This window comes from Tachypleus tridentatus, chromosome 3 (genome assembly GCF_004210375.1).
Source record: "Tachypleus tridentatus isolate NWPU-2018 chromosome 3, ASM421037v1, whole genome shotgun sequence".
NCBI lineage: Eukaryota > Metazoa > Arthropoda > Merostomata > Xiphosura > Limulidae > Tachypleus > Tachypleus tridentatus.
The window spans coordinates 34,524,428-34,542,519 of record NC_134827.1 but is presented as its reverse complement, the minus strand read 5'-3'; the positions used below and the strand labels follow the sequence as shown (position 1 = coordinate 34,542,519).

At 34.6% G+C, this 18,092-nt stretch overlaps 1 protein-coding gene across 2 annotated transcripts in view; it reads left to right on the top strand.

The window, feature by feature from the left end:
* The window catches only part of LOC143246675 (peroxidase-like), a 100,779-nt gene that overhangs the window by 36,675 nt on the left and 46,012 nt on the right, over positions 1–18,092 (top strand). For both annotated transcript variants that reach the window (XM_076493750.1, XM_076493749.1), the window contains exons 4-6: positions 5,035–5,137; positions 6,797–7,014; positions 8,315–8,485. In XM_076493750.1, coding sequence (XP_076349865.1) covers positions 5,035–5,137; positions 6,797–7,014; positions 8,315–8,485 — 492 coding nt within the window. The remainder of the gene's footprint in view (positions 1–5,034; positions 5,138–6,796; positions 7,015–8,314; positions 8,486–18,092) is intronic.

The following is an 18,092-nucleotide window of genomic DNA, read 5'->3' as shown; positions in this document are numbered from 1 at the left end:
TTTCACACTATCAGTCTCCAGTCTTGAAACTGTAGACTACACGGAAAGTAATACATGGACACCACCATCCACTGACATATCTTGTTCTACAGTGGTTAGACCGAATAGTGGGATTTGATCTTCACCCTTATAATACATCAACGGCTTCCAAGTAAGAGGACATTCATCCAGTAAGCGATTCAGGACGTTTATCTCCATAGATTCTACAGTTTTTTACACTAAGTTACTGAAGCTGCAAGACTAAAGATACTAATACAAATACGTTACTAACAAATGCAAAAACTAGGGGACATTACAACAATATGTAATCAATAACTTCATAAACTATGGGATACTACAACAATATGTAATCAATAACTTTATAAACTAGGGGACATTACAACAATATGTAATCAATAACTTCATAAACTATGGGATACTACAACAATATGTAATCAATAACTTCATAAACTATGGGATACTACAACAATATGTAATCAATAACTTCATAAACTATGGGATACTACAACAATATGTAATCAATAACTTCATAAACTATGGGATACTACAACAATATGTAATCAATAACTTCATAAACTATGGGATACTACAACAATATGTAATCAATAACTTTATAAACTAGGGGACATTACAACAATATGTAATCAATAACTTCATAAACTATGGGATACTACAACAATATGTAATCAATAACTTCATAAACTATGGGATACTACAACAATATGTAATCAATAACTTCATAAACTATGGGATACTACAACAATATGTAATCAATAACTTCATAAACTATGGGATACTACAACAATATGTAATCAATAACTTCATAAACTATGGGATACTACAACAATATGTAATCAATAACTTTATAAACTAGGGGACATTACAACAATATTTAATCAATAACTTCATAAACTAGGGGACATTACAACAATATGTAATCAATAACTTCATAAACTAGGGGACATTACAACAATATGTAATCAATAACTTCACAAACTAGGGGACATTACAACAATATGTAATCAATAACTTCACAAACTAGGGAGTACTACAACAATACATCACTAACAGCTTCATAAACTAGGGGTACTACAACAATACATCACTAATAACTTCAAAACTAAGAGTACTACAACAATACGTCACTAATAACTTCAAAAACTAGGGGTACTACAACAATACATCACTAATAACTTCAAATTCTTGGGGGTATTACAATAATATGCCAATAATAACTTCAAAAACTAGGGAGTACTACAACAATATGTCACTAATAACTTCAAAACTAAGAGTACTACAACAATACGTCACTAATAACTTCAAAAACTAGGGGTACTACAACAATACGTCACTAATAACTTTAAAGCGTAGAGTGTGTTACAATACATCATTAATAGTTTAAATTTTAAATAAATGCTGAGATTTTGCTAGGGTAACATGTCATCAACAAACTGAAGTTTCAGTGAATGTTTAGACAATATTTGTAACATGGATAAACACGTCTTGAAATAGTTTATATATTTAAAATCTAAAGAGCGCAAGCTCACCCTGTGGTAGAACCCTGTAAGCTGGTTACCCAATGTTAAATCCACAAAATATTCCTAGTACTTTAATCTGTGTTATAAGAGTGAAAGTCAATTCCTCAGCAGTTTCCTCTAATGACATTCCATTTGTGTACAAGTTGCAAGCAGATATAAGTTCCATTTGTGTACAAGTTGTAAATAGATACCAGTAAAATGATATTGTAATTCTTCATTAAATAACACCAGAAGTATTCACAAATAAAATATCCAAGGTAATCGGGAAGCTTTAATAAGTAGTAGTGGAAAAGAAATGTGTGATTGGGAAGCTTTAGTAAGTATTAGTGGAAAAGAAATGTGTGATTGGGAAGCTTTAGTAAACATTAGTGGAAAAGAAATGTGTGATTGGTAAGCTTTAGTAAGTATTAGTGGAAAAGAAATGTGTGATTGGGAAGCTTTAGTAAGCATTAGTGGAAAAAAAAAATGTGATTAGGAAGCTTTAGTAAGTATTAGTGGAAAAAAGAAATGTGTGATTAGGGAAGCTTTAGTAAGTATTAGTGGAAAAGAAATGTGTGTTTAGGAAGCTTTAGTAAGTATTAGTGGAAAAGAAAATGTGTGTTTAGGGAAGCTTTAGTAAGAATTAGTGGAAAAAAAAATGTGTGTTTAGGGAAGCTTTAGTAAGTAATGTGGTAGTGGAAAAAATGTGTGATTAGGAAGCTTTAGTAAGTATTAGTGGAAAAAAAATGTGTGATTAGGAAGCTTTAAGTAAGTAATTAGTGGAAAAAAGAAAATGTGTGTTTAGTAAGCTTTAGTAAGTATTAGTGGAAAAAGAAATGTGATTAGGAAGCTTTAGTAAGTATTAGTGGAAAAAAAATGTGTGATTAGGAAGCTTTAGTAAGTATTAGTGGAAAAAAAAATGTGTGTTTAGGAAGCTTTAGTAAATATTAGTGGAAAAAAAATGTGTGTTTAGGGAAGCTTTAGTAAAATTAGTGGAAAAAGAAATGTGTGTTTAGGGAAGCTTTAGTAAGTATTAGTGGAAAAAAAATATGTGTGATTAGGGAAGCTTTAGTAAGTATTAGTGGAAAAAAAAGAATGTGTGATTAGGAAGCTTTAGTAAGTAATAGTGGAAAAAAAAATGTGTGCCTTAGGAAGCTTTAGTAAGTATTAGTGGAAAAAAAAAATGTGTGATTAGGGAAGCTTTAGTAAGTATTAGTGGAAAAAAAAAATGTGATTAGGAAGCTTTAGTAAGCATTAGTGGAAAAAAAAATGTGTGATTAAAGCTTTAGTAAGTATTAGTGGAAAAAAAAATAATGATTAGGAAGCTTTAGTAAGTATTAGTGGAAAAAAAATGTGTGATTAGTAAGCTTTAGTAAGTATTAGTGGAAAAAAAATGTGATTAGGAAAGCTTTAGTAAGTATTAGTGGAAAAAAAAATGTGTGATTAGGGAAGCTTTAGTAAATAATAGTGGAAAAAAAATGTGTGTTTAGGGAAGCTTTAGTAAGTATTAGTGGAAAAAGAAATGTGTGATTAGGGAAGCTTTAGTAAGTATTAGTGGAAAAAAAATGTGTGATTAGGGAAGCTTTAGTAAGCATTAGTGGAAAAAAAATGTGTGATTAGTAAGCTTTAGTAAGTATTAGTGGAAAAAAAATGTGTGATTGGTAAGCTTTAGTAAGTATTAGTGGAAAAAAAATGTGATTAGGAAGCTTTAGTAAGTATTAGTGGAAAAAAAAATGTGTGTTTAGGGAAACTTTAAGTAAGTATTAGTGGAAAAAATGTGTGTTTAGGAAACTTTAGTAAGTATTAGTGGAAAAAAAAATGTGTGTTTAGGAAACTTTAGTAAGTATTAGTGGAAAAAAAAAATGTGTGTTTAGGGCTTTAGTAAGTATTAGTGGAAAAAAAAATGTGTGATTAGGAAAGCTTTAGTAAGCATTAGTGGAAAAAAAAATGTGTGATTAGGAAGCTTTAGTAAGTATTAGTGGAAAAAAATGTATGATTGGTAAGCTTTAGTAAGTATTAGTGGAAAAAAAATGTGTGTTTGAAGCTTTAGTAAGTACTAGTGGAAAAAAAAAATGTGTGATTAGGAAGCTTTAGTAAGCATTAGTGGAAAAAATGTGTGATTAGGGAAGCTTTAGTAAGCATTAGTGGAAAGCCGAAATGTGTGATTAGGAAGCTTTAGTAAGTGTTAGTGGAAAAAAAATAATGTGATTAGGAAACTTTAGTAAGTATTAGTGGAAAAAAATGTGTGATTAGGGAAGCTTTAGTAAGTATTAGTGGAAAAAAATGTGTGATTAGGCTTTAGTAAAGTATTAGTGGAAAAAAATGTGTGATTAGGAAGCTTTAGTAAGCATTAGTGGAAAAAAAATGATTAGGAAGCTTTAGTAAAGTATTAGTGGAAAAAGAAATGTGTGATTAGGGAAGCTTTAGTAAGCATTAGTGGAAAAAAAAATGTGATTAGGGGAGCTTTAGTAAGCATTAGTGGAAAAAAAAATGTGATTAGGAAGCTTTAGTAAGCATTAGTGGAAAAAAAATGTGTTTGGGAAGCTTTAGTAAGTATTAGTGGAAAAAAAACGTGTGTTGGGGAAGCTTTAAGTAAAGTGATAGTGGAAAAAAAAAATGTGTGATTAGGGAAGCTTTAGTAAGCATGAGTGGAAAAAAACGCGTGATTAGGAAGCTTTAGTAAGCGATAGTGGAAAAAAAATGTGTGATTAGGGAAGCTTTAGTAAAGCATTAGTGGAAAAAAAATGTGTGATTAGGAAGCTTTAGTAAAGCATCAGTAAAAAAAAATGTGTTTGGGAAGCTTTAGTAAGTATTAGTGGAAAAAAAAATGTGTTGGGGAAGCTTTAGTAAAGTGATAGTGGAAAAAAACGTGTGATTAGGAAGCTTTAGTAAGTATTAGTGGAAAAAAGAAATGTGTGTTTGGGAAGCTTTAGTAAGTATTAGTGGAAAAAAAAAATGTGTGATTAGGAAGCTTTAGTAAGTATTAGTGGAAAAAAAATGTGTGTTTAGGAAGCTTTAGTAAGTATTAGTGGAAAAAAAATGAAATGTGTTTGGGAAGCTTTAGTAAGCATTAGTGGAAAAGAAATGTGTGTTTAGGAAAGCTTTAGTAAGTATTAGTGGAAAAAAATGTGTGTTTGGGAAGCTTTAGTAAGTATTAGTGGAAAAGAAATGTGTGATTGGGAAGCTTTAGTAAGCATTAGTGGAAAAGAAATGTGTGATTGGGAAGCTTTAGTAAGCATTAGTGGAAAAGAAATGTGTGATTGGGAAGCTTTAGTAAGCATTAGTGGAAAAGAAATGTGTGTTTGGGAAGCTTTAGTAAGTATTAGTGGAAAAGAAATGTGTGTTTGGGAAGCTTTAGTAAGTATTAGTGGAAAAGAAATGTGTGATTGGGAAGCTTTAGTAAGTATTAGTGGAAAAGAAATGTGTGTTTGGGAAGCTTTAGTAAGTATTAGTGGAAAAGAAATGTGTGATTTCTAAGGATGAAGAAATAAAATATATGATTTTTATTATTTTTTAGGGTACCGACCACCTCGTAACATTCAGTCTCTGGAACCTCACCCAACAGATATTGGAATCACAGGAGAAATAATACTTGAGACCACTCGTATTTTAGCACATCAGTAAGTTTGTATGGTATACTGATATAACTCGTATCTTGCTACATTAGTAAGTCTATCTAACATATTCAAATCACTCATATTACAACACATTAGTAGGTTCGTTTTATATATTGAGACAACTTGTTCTTCATCACATTAGTAAGTGTATTTGACATATTGGGACAACCATTATTTCATCACATTAGTAAGTGTGTTTGATATGTTGAGACAACTTTTATTTTATCACATTAGTAGGTGTATATTACATATTGAGACAACCTGTATTTCATGACGTTAGTAATTGTATATTACATATTGAGACATCTTGTACTTCATCAGATTATTAAGTGTATCTGACATATTTAGACAACCTGTGTTTTATCGCATTAGTAAGTTAGATATACCTCATATTCTAGATCATTATGTTATATATTTCACTCACTGTACGTCATTAACTGTGAATTTCGAAAAAAAAAAGTATCATAATTTTCTTACCTTCTCACATCTAATCATGGAAGTTACATCATTTACTAACACATGAACAGTTTGTTATGTAGTTATAATCTAACACTCGAGTACTATCCATTTACTAACACATGAACAGTTTGTTATGTAGTTATAATCTAACACTCGAGTACTATCCATTTACTAACACATGAACAGTTTGTTATGTAGTTATAATCTAACACTCGAGTACTATCCATTTACCAACACATGAACAGTTTGTTATGTAGTTATAATCTAACACTCGAGTACTATCCATTTACCAACACATGAACAGTTTGTTATGTAGTTATAATCTAACACTCGAGTACTATCCATTTATTAACACATGAACAGTTTGTTATGTAGTTATAATCTAACACTCGTGTACTATCCATTAACCAACACATAAACAGTTTGTTATGTAGTTATAATCTAACACTCGAGTACTATCCATTTACTAACACATGAACAGTTTGTTATGTAGTTATAATCTAACACTCGAGTACTATCCATTTACTAACACATGAACAGTTTGTTATGTAGTTTAATATCAACCCTCTTGTGGCACATAAAATTACTATTGGTGTCTCTTTGTAATATGGAAAAGTTATTATAATACTGGGTACACACATTTATTATAGTCTTCTGACAACAAGTATTTGGTAAAGAAACGAGTGTTGTTAGTTCAAACTGAACGTAAATAACACAATCCTTTATTAAAGTTGTTTTTAGTTCAATAATGACTTTTCCATAATTCAGCTATGTAGATTTTTTGAAACATTATTCGTTTTTGTTTTCACTATCGTTTAAGTATGTTTTTACAAATCGAGAACAACTCTGACAAGTTATCATTCCCTTTACCACAACGAACGTTTTTTTTCGTTATTATGTTTGTTGACAAAAATACAAACAAACTGAAGAAAATGGAAGAGTATTGATATGAAATGGATATGCATCTCCATTCTTCCTAATTTTTGTCAGGGAATCTACGTCTTTTAGTCTCAAACTACGTGCTATAGTATTTTGAAACAATTGATGTCACTCCTTATACCAGTAGTAGTTTCTGCCTCAATGATATCGAATGGTTTTCAGTTAATATCTGACTCCTAAGTGCTCAGTTAAATCAGACTAAAGATTAAATGAGTGGCAGAAGATCAACCAATGAAATAAGGTGAACGTTTACTCTTATTGCAGGTTTAAGTTGACACGGGACGAGATCATGAACGGCCTTCCAATGATTGACACCTCTCGCACTGACATCTGGAAAATTTGCCCCGCCCACGTGAAACCCTTGCCATGTACTGTTGAACGACATCGATCGTACACGGGACATTGTAACAACGTACAACATTCCAGTTGGGGGACAACGCATACTCCGTTTGTTCGATTCCTTCCCCCTGCATATGCTGATGGTATGTTGTAAATAATATTTAATTAGAATACAAAAGCATACACCATCAGATCAGTAATAAACAGAACAACGTATCTGTCACAGCTGAGCCATATCTGCTTGTTTTTGTTGTTTTGTGAATTGTAAATTATTAACACTTCCCTCGTGTACGTGTGGTTCTGATCTGTGGAGAAATATTTCCAGAAAAAAAACACACATAAAATAAAACATATGTGTTTTATGTAGTGTTTGTAGCATAAAAAAATTCAAATCCCCGTGGGTAAAGAGTGAGTGATCCTGGAGGGATGGGGTAAAGTCGTCTAACAGGCTGTTATAAACCCCTTAAGTAACTGTGAATTATAAACGGTTATTTGTTCGTTTTTGAATTTCGCGCACAGGTACACGAGAGCTATCTGCGCTAGCCGTCATTAATGTAGCAGCGCAAGACTAGAGGGAAGGCAGCTAGTCATCACTACCCACCGCCAACTCTTGGACTACTCTTTTACCAACGAATAGTGGGGATTGACCGTCACATTATAATCTCCCACGGCTGGAAAAGCAATTATGTTTGGTGTGACGGGAATTCGAACCCGCGATCCTAAGATTACGAGTCGAGCGCCTTAACCATCGGACCATGCCGGACCGCTATAAGCAGTTAAAAGAAAGAAAGAGACAGATATTTAGTTAAAATAATGCTGTTAAAAAATAGGACGAGAAAATATTTGATTTGTTATTTTATAGCACGTTTCTTTATATTATCAAACACTAATTAAGTGTGTACGTGAACAGATCTGGGAAAGATGATCCTTCTGCTATCTGTGAAAAGCTAGAACATCGTTATATGTTATGATGTCACTCGTGACGTCATTACACACTGGACGGGCGTGGAAAAGTGGTTAGCGCGTCCGGCTTGTGAATTCCGAGGGTTCACGCCTCACGTCCCGCTGTCGCCAAAATTTTGCTCCCAACTTTTGGAGTTACCGTTGCGTTATGAAAGTAATTGGTAAATTCAAGTATTCCAAGAGATGTCGGTGAGTGATTTTGACTAAGTACATTTCCTGCTAGTTGAAAGTTAGGGACAGCTTTCCAAAGATAGCACGTGCGTAGTTGTATGATTTTTATAACAGTTTAGACGCCATTTTCTTCATTTTGCTCGTGCTGCAAGTGGCAAAGTGACGTCATTACCTCCATATTCCCTTTAAGAAAAAAACAAGAAAATTGACAACGTCGAGTAACATAACAAAACCTATACCTAATTTCCCCTAGATATACTTGTGGCTACTACAAAACCAGTCAATTTTATCTCTAATTTCTTTTTCCAGGAATCTCGGCTCCACGCATATCCGTAACCGGAGGACCACTACCACCGGCTCGTGTGATTAGTACCCACATTCATCCGGACATAAACTACCCAAGTGGGGAAATGTCCGTCCTCTTCATGTCTTGGGGCCAATTCATTGATCACGACATGACCCTAGCAGCAGTACCAAGAGGTAGGTCTCTCTCTGACCACCGCAACAGAAGTTGACCACGCCATTAACACAACAGAATAAAAAAACAAAACATAATTTACGACATGCAAATGTTACAAAACGACAACAAACAAGATACGATAGAAAATGCGTATCCAAGTATAAAGTAAAATTTTGTACTTCAAGTTTACACTGAACTCGTAACAAATTATTAATTTCGTGGACCGTTACAGGAGTGACAGTTAATCCCTTATTGAATTATATGTGGTAAGCTGCTGTTAACTGGATCTGGATGACTTCTTTCTGGAGAAGTAACTCGAAATTAGGGACGGTTCCAAATAACCTTGGAAAAGTTGACATAAATACAAATACAGATATTTGTTTAGAACGTTTGATACATATATGGATGGAACAATATTATATATGTTGTGATTGGACAGATTAAGGCACGTGGTCTTAATATAATATATAAAGTTGCTTCAATATTATAAACACGACCTCGTAATTTCATGTTTCGAGTTCTTCTCTAATCTGCAACATGCTTGACTTTCCTTTTCTGTGTGGAACTTCGTATTAGACATATGAAGTGGCGTGAATGTTTAGCGACAAGTAAACCTTAATACGTATACTTTGGTAACGGAAACCTATTTTATGTGTAGGCGAATACACTAACACTTGAACATAAAATAATTATTAAAATAGATTAACTTTACATTATTTGATAGTTTTGTGTTTCATTCTTCAAGAAAGAACATTACTCCAAATTTTCAAATTGGAGATAAAACATACCACCTGTGGCACAACATAAGATTATAATTTCATACAGTGTCTGAACCTCTTTCCTAAGATTCTGGTATTTGTGGTATAAAAGGACTAGAAATCCTCGGTTTGTTTCAGTTCTGGACATCAATTTTTTTCTCAAATGATCAATTCTTATTAGTTATCTCTATTCAACACCTTGTCACACCCTTAGAGCTGGTGTCTTACAGACTCATGATAACATAACATAATACCAATAATGGTAAAACATCTTATCAAACCATTCTAGACTGGTGTCTTGAAGACCAATAATGGTAGAACACCTTATCAAATCTTCCTGGACTGGTTTCTTGAAGACCAATAATGGTAGAACATCTTATCAAACCTTTCTAGACTGGTATCTTGAAGACCATCTTATCAAACCATTCTAGACTGGTGTCTTGAAGACCAATAATGGTAGAACACCTTATCAAACCTTTCTGGTGTCTTGAGACCAATAATGGTAGAACATCTTATCAAACCTTTCTAGACTGGTATCTTGAAGACTAATAATGGTAGAACATCTTATCAAACCTTTCTAGACTGGTGTCTTGAAGACCAATAATGGTAGAACACCTTATCAAACCTTTCTAGACTGGTGTCTTGAAGACCAATAATGGTAGAACATCTTATCAAACCTTTCTAGACTGGTGTCTTGAAGACCAATAATGGTAGAACATCTTATCAAACCTTTCTAGACTGGTGTCTTGAAGACCAATAATGGTAGAACACCTTATCAAATCTTCCTGGACTGGTATCTTGAAGACCAATAATGGTAGAACATCTTATCAAACCTTTCTAGACTGGTATCTTGAAGACCAATAATGGTAGAACATCTTATCAAACCTTTCTAGACTGGTGTCTTGAAGACCAATAATGGTAAAACACCTTATCAAACCTTTCTAGACTGGTATCTTGAAGACCAATAATGGTAGAACACCTTATCAAACCTTTCTAGACTGGTGTCTTGAAGACCAATAATGGTAGAACACCTTATCAAACCTTTCTAGACTGGTATCTTGAAGACCAATAATGGTAGAACACCTTATCAAACCCTTCTAGACTGGTATCTTGAAGACCAATAATGGTAAAACACCTTATCAAACCTTTCTAGACTGGTGTCTTGAAGACCAATAATGGTAGAACACCTTATCAAACCCTTCTAGACTGGTATCTTGAAGACCAATAATGGTAAAACACCTTATCAAACCTTTGTAGACTGGTATCTTGAAGACCAATAATGGTAGAACACCTTATCAAATCTTCCTGGACTGGTGTCTTGAAGACCAATAATGGTAAAACACCTTATCAAACCATTCTAGACTGGTGTCTTGAAGACCAATAATGGTAGAACACCTTATCAAATCTTCCTGGACTGGTTTCTTGAAGACCAATAATGGTAGAACATCTTATCAAACCTTTCTAGACTGGTATCTTGAAGACCAATAATGGTAAAACACCTTATCAAACCTTTCTAGACTGGTATCTTGAAGACTAATAATGGTAGAACATCTTATCAAACCATTCTAGACTGGTGTCTTGAAGACCAATAATGGTAAAACACCTTATCAAACCTTTGTAGACTGGTATCTTGAAGACCAATAATGGTAGAACACCTTATCAAACCTTTCTAGACTGGTGTCTTGAAGACCAATAATGGTAGAACACCTTATCAAACCCTTCTAGACTGGTATCTTGAAGACCAATAATGGTAGAACACCTTATCAAACCTTTCTAGACTGGTATCTTGAAGACCAATAATGGTAGAACACCTTATCAAACCTTTCTAGACTGGTATCTTGAAGACCAATAATGGTAGAACACCTTATCAAATCTTCCTGGACTGGTTTCTTGAAGACCAATCATGGTAGAACACCTTATCAAACCTTTCTAGACTGGTATCTTGAAGACCAATAATGGTAGAACACCTTACCAAACCGTTCTAGACTGGTATCTTGAAGACCAATAATGGTAGAACACCTTATCAAACCCTTCCAGACTGGTGTCTTGAAGACCAATAATGGTAGAACACCTTATCAAAACTTTCTAGACTGGTATCTTGAAGACCAATAATGGTAGAACACCTTATCAAATCTTCCTGGACTGGTTTCTTGAAGACCAATCATGGTAGAACACCTTATCAAACCTTTCTAGACTGGTATCTTGAAGACCAATAATGGTAGAACACCTTATCAAACCCTTCTAGACTGGTATCTTGAAGACCAATCATGGTAGAACACCTTATCAAACCTTTCTAGACTGGTATCTTGAAGACCAATAATGGTAGAACACCTTATCAAACCCTTCCAGACTGGTGTCTTGAAGACCAATAATGGTAGAACACCTTATCAAATCTTCCTGGACTGGTTTCTTGAAGACCAATAATGGTAGAACACCTTATCAAACCTTTCTAGACTGGTGTCTTGAAGACCAATAATGGTAGAACATCTTATCAAACCTTTCTAGACTGGTGTCTTGAAGACCAATAATGGTAGAACATCTTATCAAACCTTTCTAGACTGGTGTCTTGAAGACCAATAATGGTAGAACATCTTATCAAACCTTTCTAGACTGGTGTCTTGAAGACCAATAATGGTAAAACACCTTATCAAACCTTTCTAGACTGGTATCTTGAAGACCAATAATGGTAGAACATCTTATCAAACCTTTCTAGACTGGTATCTTGAAGACCAATAATGGTAAAACACCTTATCAAACCTTTGTAGACTGGTATCTTGAAGACCAATAATGGTAAAACACCTTATCAAACCTTTCTAGACTGGTATCTTGAAGACCAATAATGGTAAAACACCTTATCAAACCTTTCTAGACTGGTGTCTTGAAGACCAATAATGGTGGAACACCTTATCAAACCCTTCTAGACTGGTATCTTGAAGACCAATAATGGTAGAACATCTTATCAAACCCTTCTAGACTGGTATCTTGAAGACCAATAGTGGTAGAACACCTTATCAAACCTTTGTAGACTGGTATCTTGAAGACCAATAATGGTAGAACACCTTATCAAACCTTTCTAGACTGGTATCTTGAAGACCAATAATGGTAGAACACCTTATCAAACCTTTGTAGACTGGTATCTTGAAGACCAATAATGGTAGAACACCTTATCAAATCTTCCTGGACTGGTGTCTTGAAGACCAATAATGGTAAAACACCTTATCAAACCTTTCTAGACTGGTATCTTGAAGACCAATAATGGTAGAACACCTTATCAAACCTTTCTAGACTGGTATCTTGAAGACCAATAATGGTAGAACATCTTATCAAACCTTTCTAGACTGGTATCTTGAAGACCAATAATGGTAGAACACCTTATCAAACCTTTCTAGACTGGTATCTTGAAGACCAATAATGGTAGAACATCTTATCAAACCTTTCTAGACTGGTGTCTTGAAGACCAATAATGGTAGAACACCTTATCAAACCTTTCTAGACTGGTATCTTGAAGACCAATAATGGTAGAACACCTTATCAAACCTTTCTAGACTGGTATCTTGAAGACCAATAATGGTAGAACACCTTATCAAACCTTTCTAGACTGGTGTCTTGAAGACCAATAATGGTAGAACACCTTATCAAACCTTTCTAGACTGGTATCTTGAAGACCAATAATGGTAGAACATCTTATCAAACCTTTCTAGACTGGTGTCTTGAAGACCAATAATGGTAGAACACCTTATCAAACCTTTCTAGACTGGTATCTTGAAGACCAATAATGGTAGAACATCTTATCAAACCTTTCTAGACTGGTATCTTGAAGACCAATAATGGTAAAACACTTTATCAAACCTTTCTAGACTGGTATCTTGAAGACCAATAATGGTAAAACACCTTATCAAACCTTTCTAGACTGGTGTCTTGAAGACCAATAATGGTAGAACACCTTATCAAACCCTTCTAGACTGGTATCTTGAAGACCAATAATGGTAGAACATCTTATCAAACCCTTCTAGACTGGTATCTTGAAGACCAATCACCTTATCAAACCTTTCTAGACTGGTGTCTTGAAGACCAATAATGGTAGAACACCTTATCAAACCTTTCTAGACTGGTATCTTGAAGACCAATAATGGTAAAACACCTTATCAAACCTTTGTAGACTGGTATCTTGAAGACCAATAATGGTAGAACACCTTATCAAATCTTCCTGGACTGGTGTCTTGAAGACCAATAATGGTAAAACACCTTATCAAACCTTTCTAGACTGGTTTCTTGAAGACCAATAATGGTAGAACACCTTATCAAACCTTTCTAGACTGGTATCTTGAAGACCAATAATGGTAAAACACCTTATCAAACCTTTCTAGACTGGTATCTTGAAGACCAATAATGGTAGAACACCTTATCAAATCTTCCTGGACTGGTGTCTTGAAGACCAATAATGGTAAAACACCTTATCAAACCTTTCTAGACTGGTTTCTTGAAGACCAATAATGGTAGAACACCTTATCAAACCTTTCTAGACTGGTTTCTTGAAGACCAATAATGGTAGAACACCTTATCAAATCTTCCTGGACTGGTGTCTTGAAGACCAATAATGGTAAAACACCTTATCAAACCTTTCTAGACTGGTTTCTTGAAGACCAATAATGGTAGAACACCTTATCAAATCTTCCTGGACTGGTGTCTTGAAGACCAATAATGGTAGAACACCTTATCAAACCTTTCTAGACTGGTATCTTGAAGACCAATAATGGTAGAACACCTTATCAAACCTTTCTAGACTGGTATCTTGAAGACCAATAATGGTAGAACATCTTATCAAACCTTTCTAGACTGGTGTCTTGAAGACCAATAATGGTAGAACATCTTATCAAACCTTTCTAGACTGGTGTCTTGAAGACCAATAATGGTAGAACACCTTATCAAACCTTTCTAGACTGGTGTCTTGAAGACCAATAATGGTAGAACATCTTATCAAACCTTTCTAGACTGGTGTCTTGAAGACCAATAATGGTAGAACATCTTATCAAACCTTTCTAGACTGGTGTCTTGAAGACCAATAATGGTAGAACACCTTATCAAACCTTTCTAGACTGGTGTCTTGAAGACCAATAATGGTAGAACACCTTATCAAACCTTTGTAGACTGGTATCTTGAAGACCAATAATGGTAGAACATCTTATCAAACCTTTCTAGACTGGTATCTTGAAGACCAATAATGGTAGAACATCTTATCAAACCTTTCTAGACTGGTGTCTTGAAGACCAATAATGGTAGAACATCTTATCAAACCTTTGTAGACTGGTGTCTTGAAGACCAATAATGGTAAAACACCTTATCAAACCTTTGTAGACTGGTATCTTGAAGACCAATAATGGTAGAACACCTTATCAAACCTTTCTAGACTGGTATCTTGAAGACCAATGGTAGAACACCTTATCAAACCCTTCTAGACTGGTATCTTGAAGACCAATAATGGTAAAACACCTTATCAAACCTTTGTAGACTGGTATCTTGAAGACCAATAATGGTAGAACATCTTATCAAACCTTTCTAGACTGGTGTCTTGAAGACCAATAATGGTAGAACACCTTATCAAATCTTCCTGGACTGGTTTCTTGAAGACCAGTAATGGTAGAACACCTTATCAAACCTTTCTAGACTGGTATCTTGAAGACCAATAATGGTAGAACACCTTATCAAATCTTCCTGGACTGGTTTCTTGAAGACCAATCATGGTAGAACACCTTATCAAACCTTTCTAGACTGGTATCTTGAAGACCAATAATGGTAGAACACCTTATCAAACCCTTCTAGACTGGTATCTTGAAGACCAATAATGGTAGAACATCTTATCAAACCTTTCTAGACTGGTATCTTGAAGACCAATAATGGTAGAACACCTTATCAAACCTTTCTAGACTGGTGTCTTGAAGACCAATAATGGTAGAACACCTTATCAAACCTTTCTAGACTGGTGTCTTGAAGACCAATAATGGTAGAACACCTTATCAAACTTTTCTAGACTGGTATCTTGAAGACCAATAATGGTAAAACACCTTATCAAACCTTTCTAGACTGGTATCTTGAAGACCAATAATGGTAAAACACCTTATCAAACCTTTCTAGACTGGTATCTTGAAGACCAATAATGGTAGAACACCTTATCAAACCTTTCTAGACTGGTATCTTGAAGACCAATAATGGTAAAACACCTTATCAAACCTTTGTAGACTGGTATCTTGAAGACCAATAATGGTAGAACATCTTATCAAACCTTTCTAGACTGGTGTCTTGAAGACCAATAATGGTAGAACACCTTATCAAATCTTCCTGGACAGGTTTCTTGAAGACCAGTAATGGTAGAACACCTTATCAAACCTTTCTAGACTGGTATCTTGAAGACCAATAATGGTAGAACACCTTATCAAATCTTCCTGGACTGGTTTCTTGAAGACCAATCATGGTAGAACACCTTATCAAACCTTTCTAGACTGGTATCTTGAAGACCAATAATGGTAGAACACCTTATCAAACCTTTCTAGACTGGTATCTTGAAGACCAATAATGGTAGAACACCTTATCAAACCTTTCCAGACTGGTGTCTTGAAGACCAATAATGGTAGAACACCTTATCAAACCTTTCTAGACTGGTATCTTGAAGACCAATAATGGTAGAACACCTTATCAAATCTTCCTGGACTGGTTTCTTGAAGACCAATCATGGTAGAACACCTTATCAAACCTTTCTAGACTGGTGTCTTGAAGACCAATAATGGTAGAACACCTTATCAAATCTTCCTGGACTGGTTTCTTGAAGACCAGTAATGGTAGAACACCTTATCAAACCTTTCTAGACTGGTATCTTGAAGACCAATAATGGTAGAACACCTTATCAAACCCTTCTAGACTGGTGTCTTGAAGACCAATAATGGTAGAACACCTTATCAAATCTTCCTGGACTGGTTTCTTGAAGACCAATAATGGTAGAACACCTTATCAAACCTTTCTAGACTGGTGTATTGAAGACCAATAATGGTAGAACATCTTATCAAACCTTTCTAGACTGGTGTCTTGAAGACCAATAATGGTAGAACATCTTATCAAACCTTTCTAGACTGGTGTCTTGAAGACCAATAATGGTAGAACACCTTATCAAACCTTTCTAGACTGGTGTCTTGAAGACCAATAATGGTAGAACATCTTATCAAACCTTTCTAGACTGGTGTCTTGAAGACCAATAATGGTAGAACATCTTATCAAACCTTTCTAGACTGGTGTCTTGAAGACCAATAATGGTAAAACACCTTATCAAACCTTTGTAGACTGGTGTCTTGAAGACCAATAATGGTAAAACACCTTATCAAACCTTTGTAGACTGGTATCTTGAAGACCAATAATGGTAAAACACCTTATCAAACCTTTCTAGACTGGTATCTTGAAGACCAATAATGGTAGAACATCTTATCAAACCTTTCTAGACTGGTATCTTGAAGACCAATAATGGTAGAACACCTTATCAAACCTTTCTAGACTGGTATCTTGAAGACCAATAATGGTAGAACACCTTATCAAACCTTTCTAGACTGGTATCTTGAAGACCAATAATGGTAGAACATCTTATCAAACCTTTCTAGACTGGTATCTTGAAGACCAATAATGGTAGAACATCTTATCAAACCTTTCTAGACTGGTGTCTTGAAGACCAATAATGGTAGAACACCTTATCAAACCCTTCTAGACTGGTATCTTGAAGACCAATAATGGTAAAACATCTTATCAAACCTTTCTAGACTGGTGTCTTGAAGACCAATAATGGTAGAACACCTTATCAAACCTTTCTAGACTGGTGTCTTGAAGACCAATAATGGTAGAACACCTTATCAAACCTTTCTAGACTGGTGTCTTGAAGACCAATAATGGTAGAACATCTTATCAAACCTTTCTAGACTGGTGTCTTGAAGACCAATAATGGTAGAACATCTTATCAAACCTTTCTAGACTGGTGTCTTGAAGACCAATAATGGTAGAACATCTTATCAAACCTTTCTAGACTGGTGTCTTGAAGGCTCACGCTGTTTTTCATCGAAACATGTCCTTCTGCATGAGTGTATGTACTAACTAAACCCACCTTCTAAACAACTATATACAATATAACAGATTCTCAGAAATATGGTTTTATGCACGTGTAAATTAATTTGTAGTTGAGAAAGTGGTATTATGGTACAGTTCAGAATATTCCACGAATTATTACGGTCTGTGTGTCTATTCAAAGTGATCTCACTTCCTCTAATCAGTCCTAACTTTCTTTATGCCGTTTGAATTAACTGTGGAAACACTTCATCGTATCATATAATGATGAATTAAAATTAAAAATTTTAATACGTGAGTAACAAAAGAAGATGGCCAACATTCTTCTCTCTTAAGCCGTGTATTCCAGCCTTTGTTATCTTAGTTCGGGGAACTATAAGTGTCAGAAGTTAGAAAAGACAAGTTGAATAAACATATAGTTCAAAGAAAACTAAAGTCACGTTGTGAGATCGCGCAAACTTAAATTAGGTCTTACTTTAAGTACAAAAGTTACCCATTAACGTTTACATATAGAGAATAAGTGTTGTTCAATATGAGAGATAATTGTCTGAAATAGGAACATTTTAGCTGGTATGCAAATTATCCCATTGACATGTCATCATTTTTAATTTATAAGATTTGGAGTAAGACAATCACGTTGTCTTTTTCAGTTGATTAGATCTGGAGTAAGACATTCAAGTCGTCTTTGTTTTATATGATCTGGAGTAAGACATTCAAGTCGTCTTTGTTTTATATAATCTGGAGTAAGACATTCAAGTCGTCTTTGTTTTATATA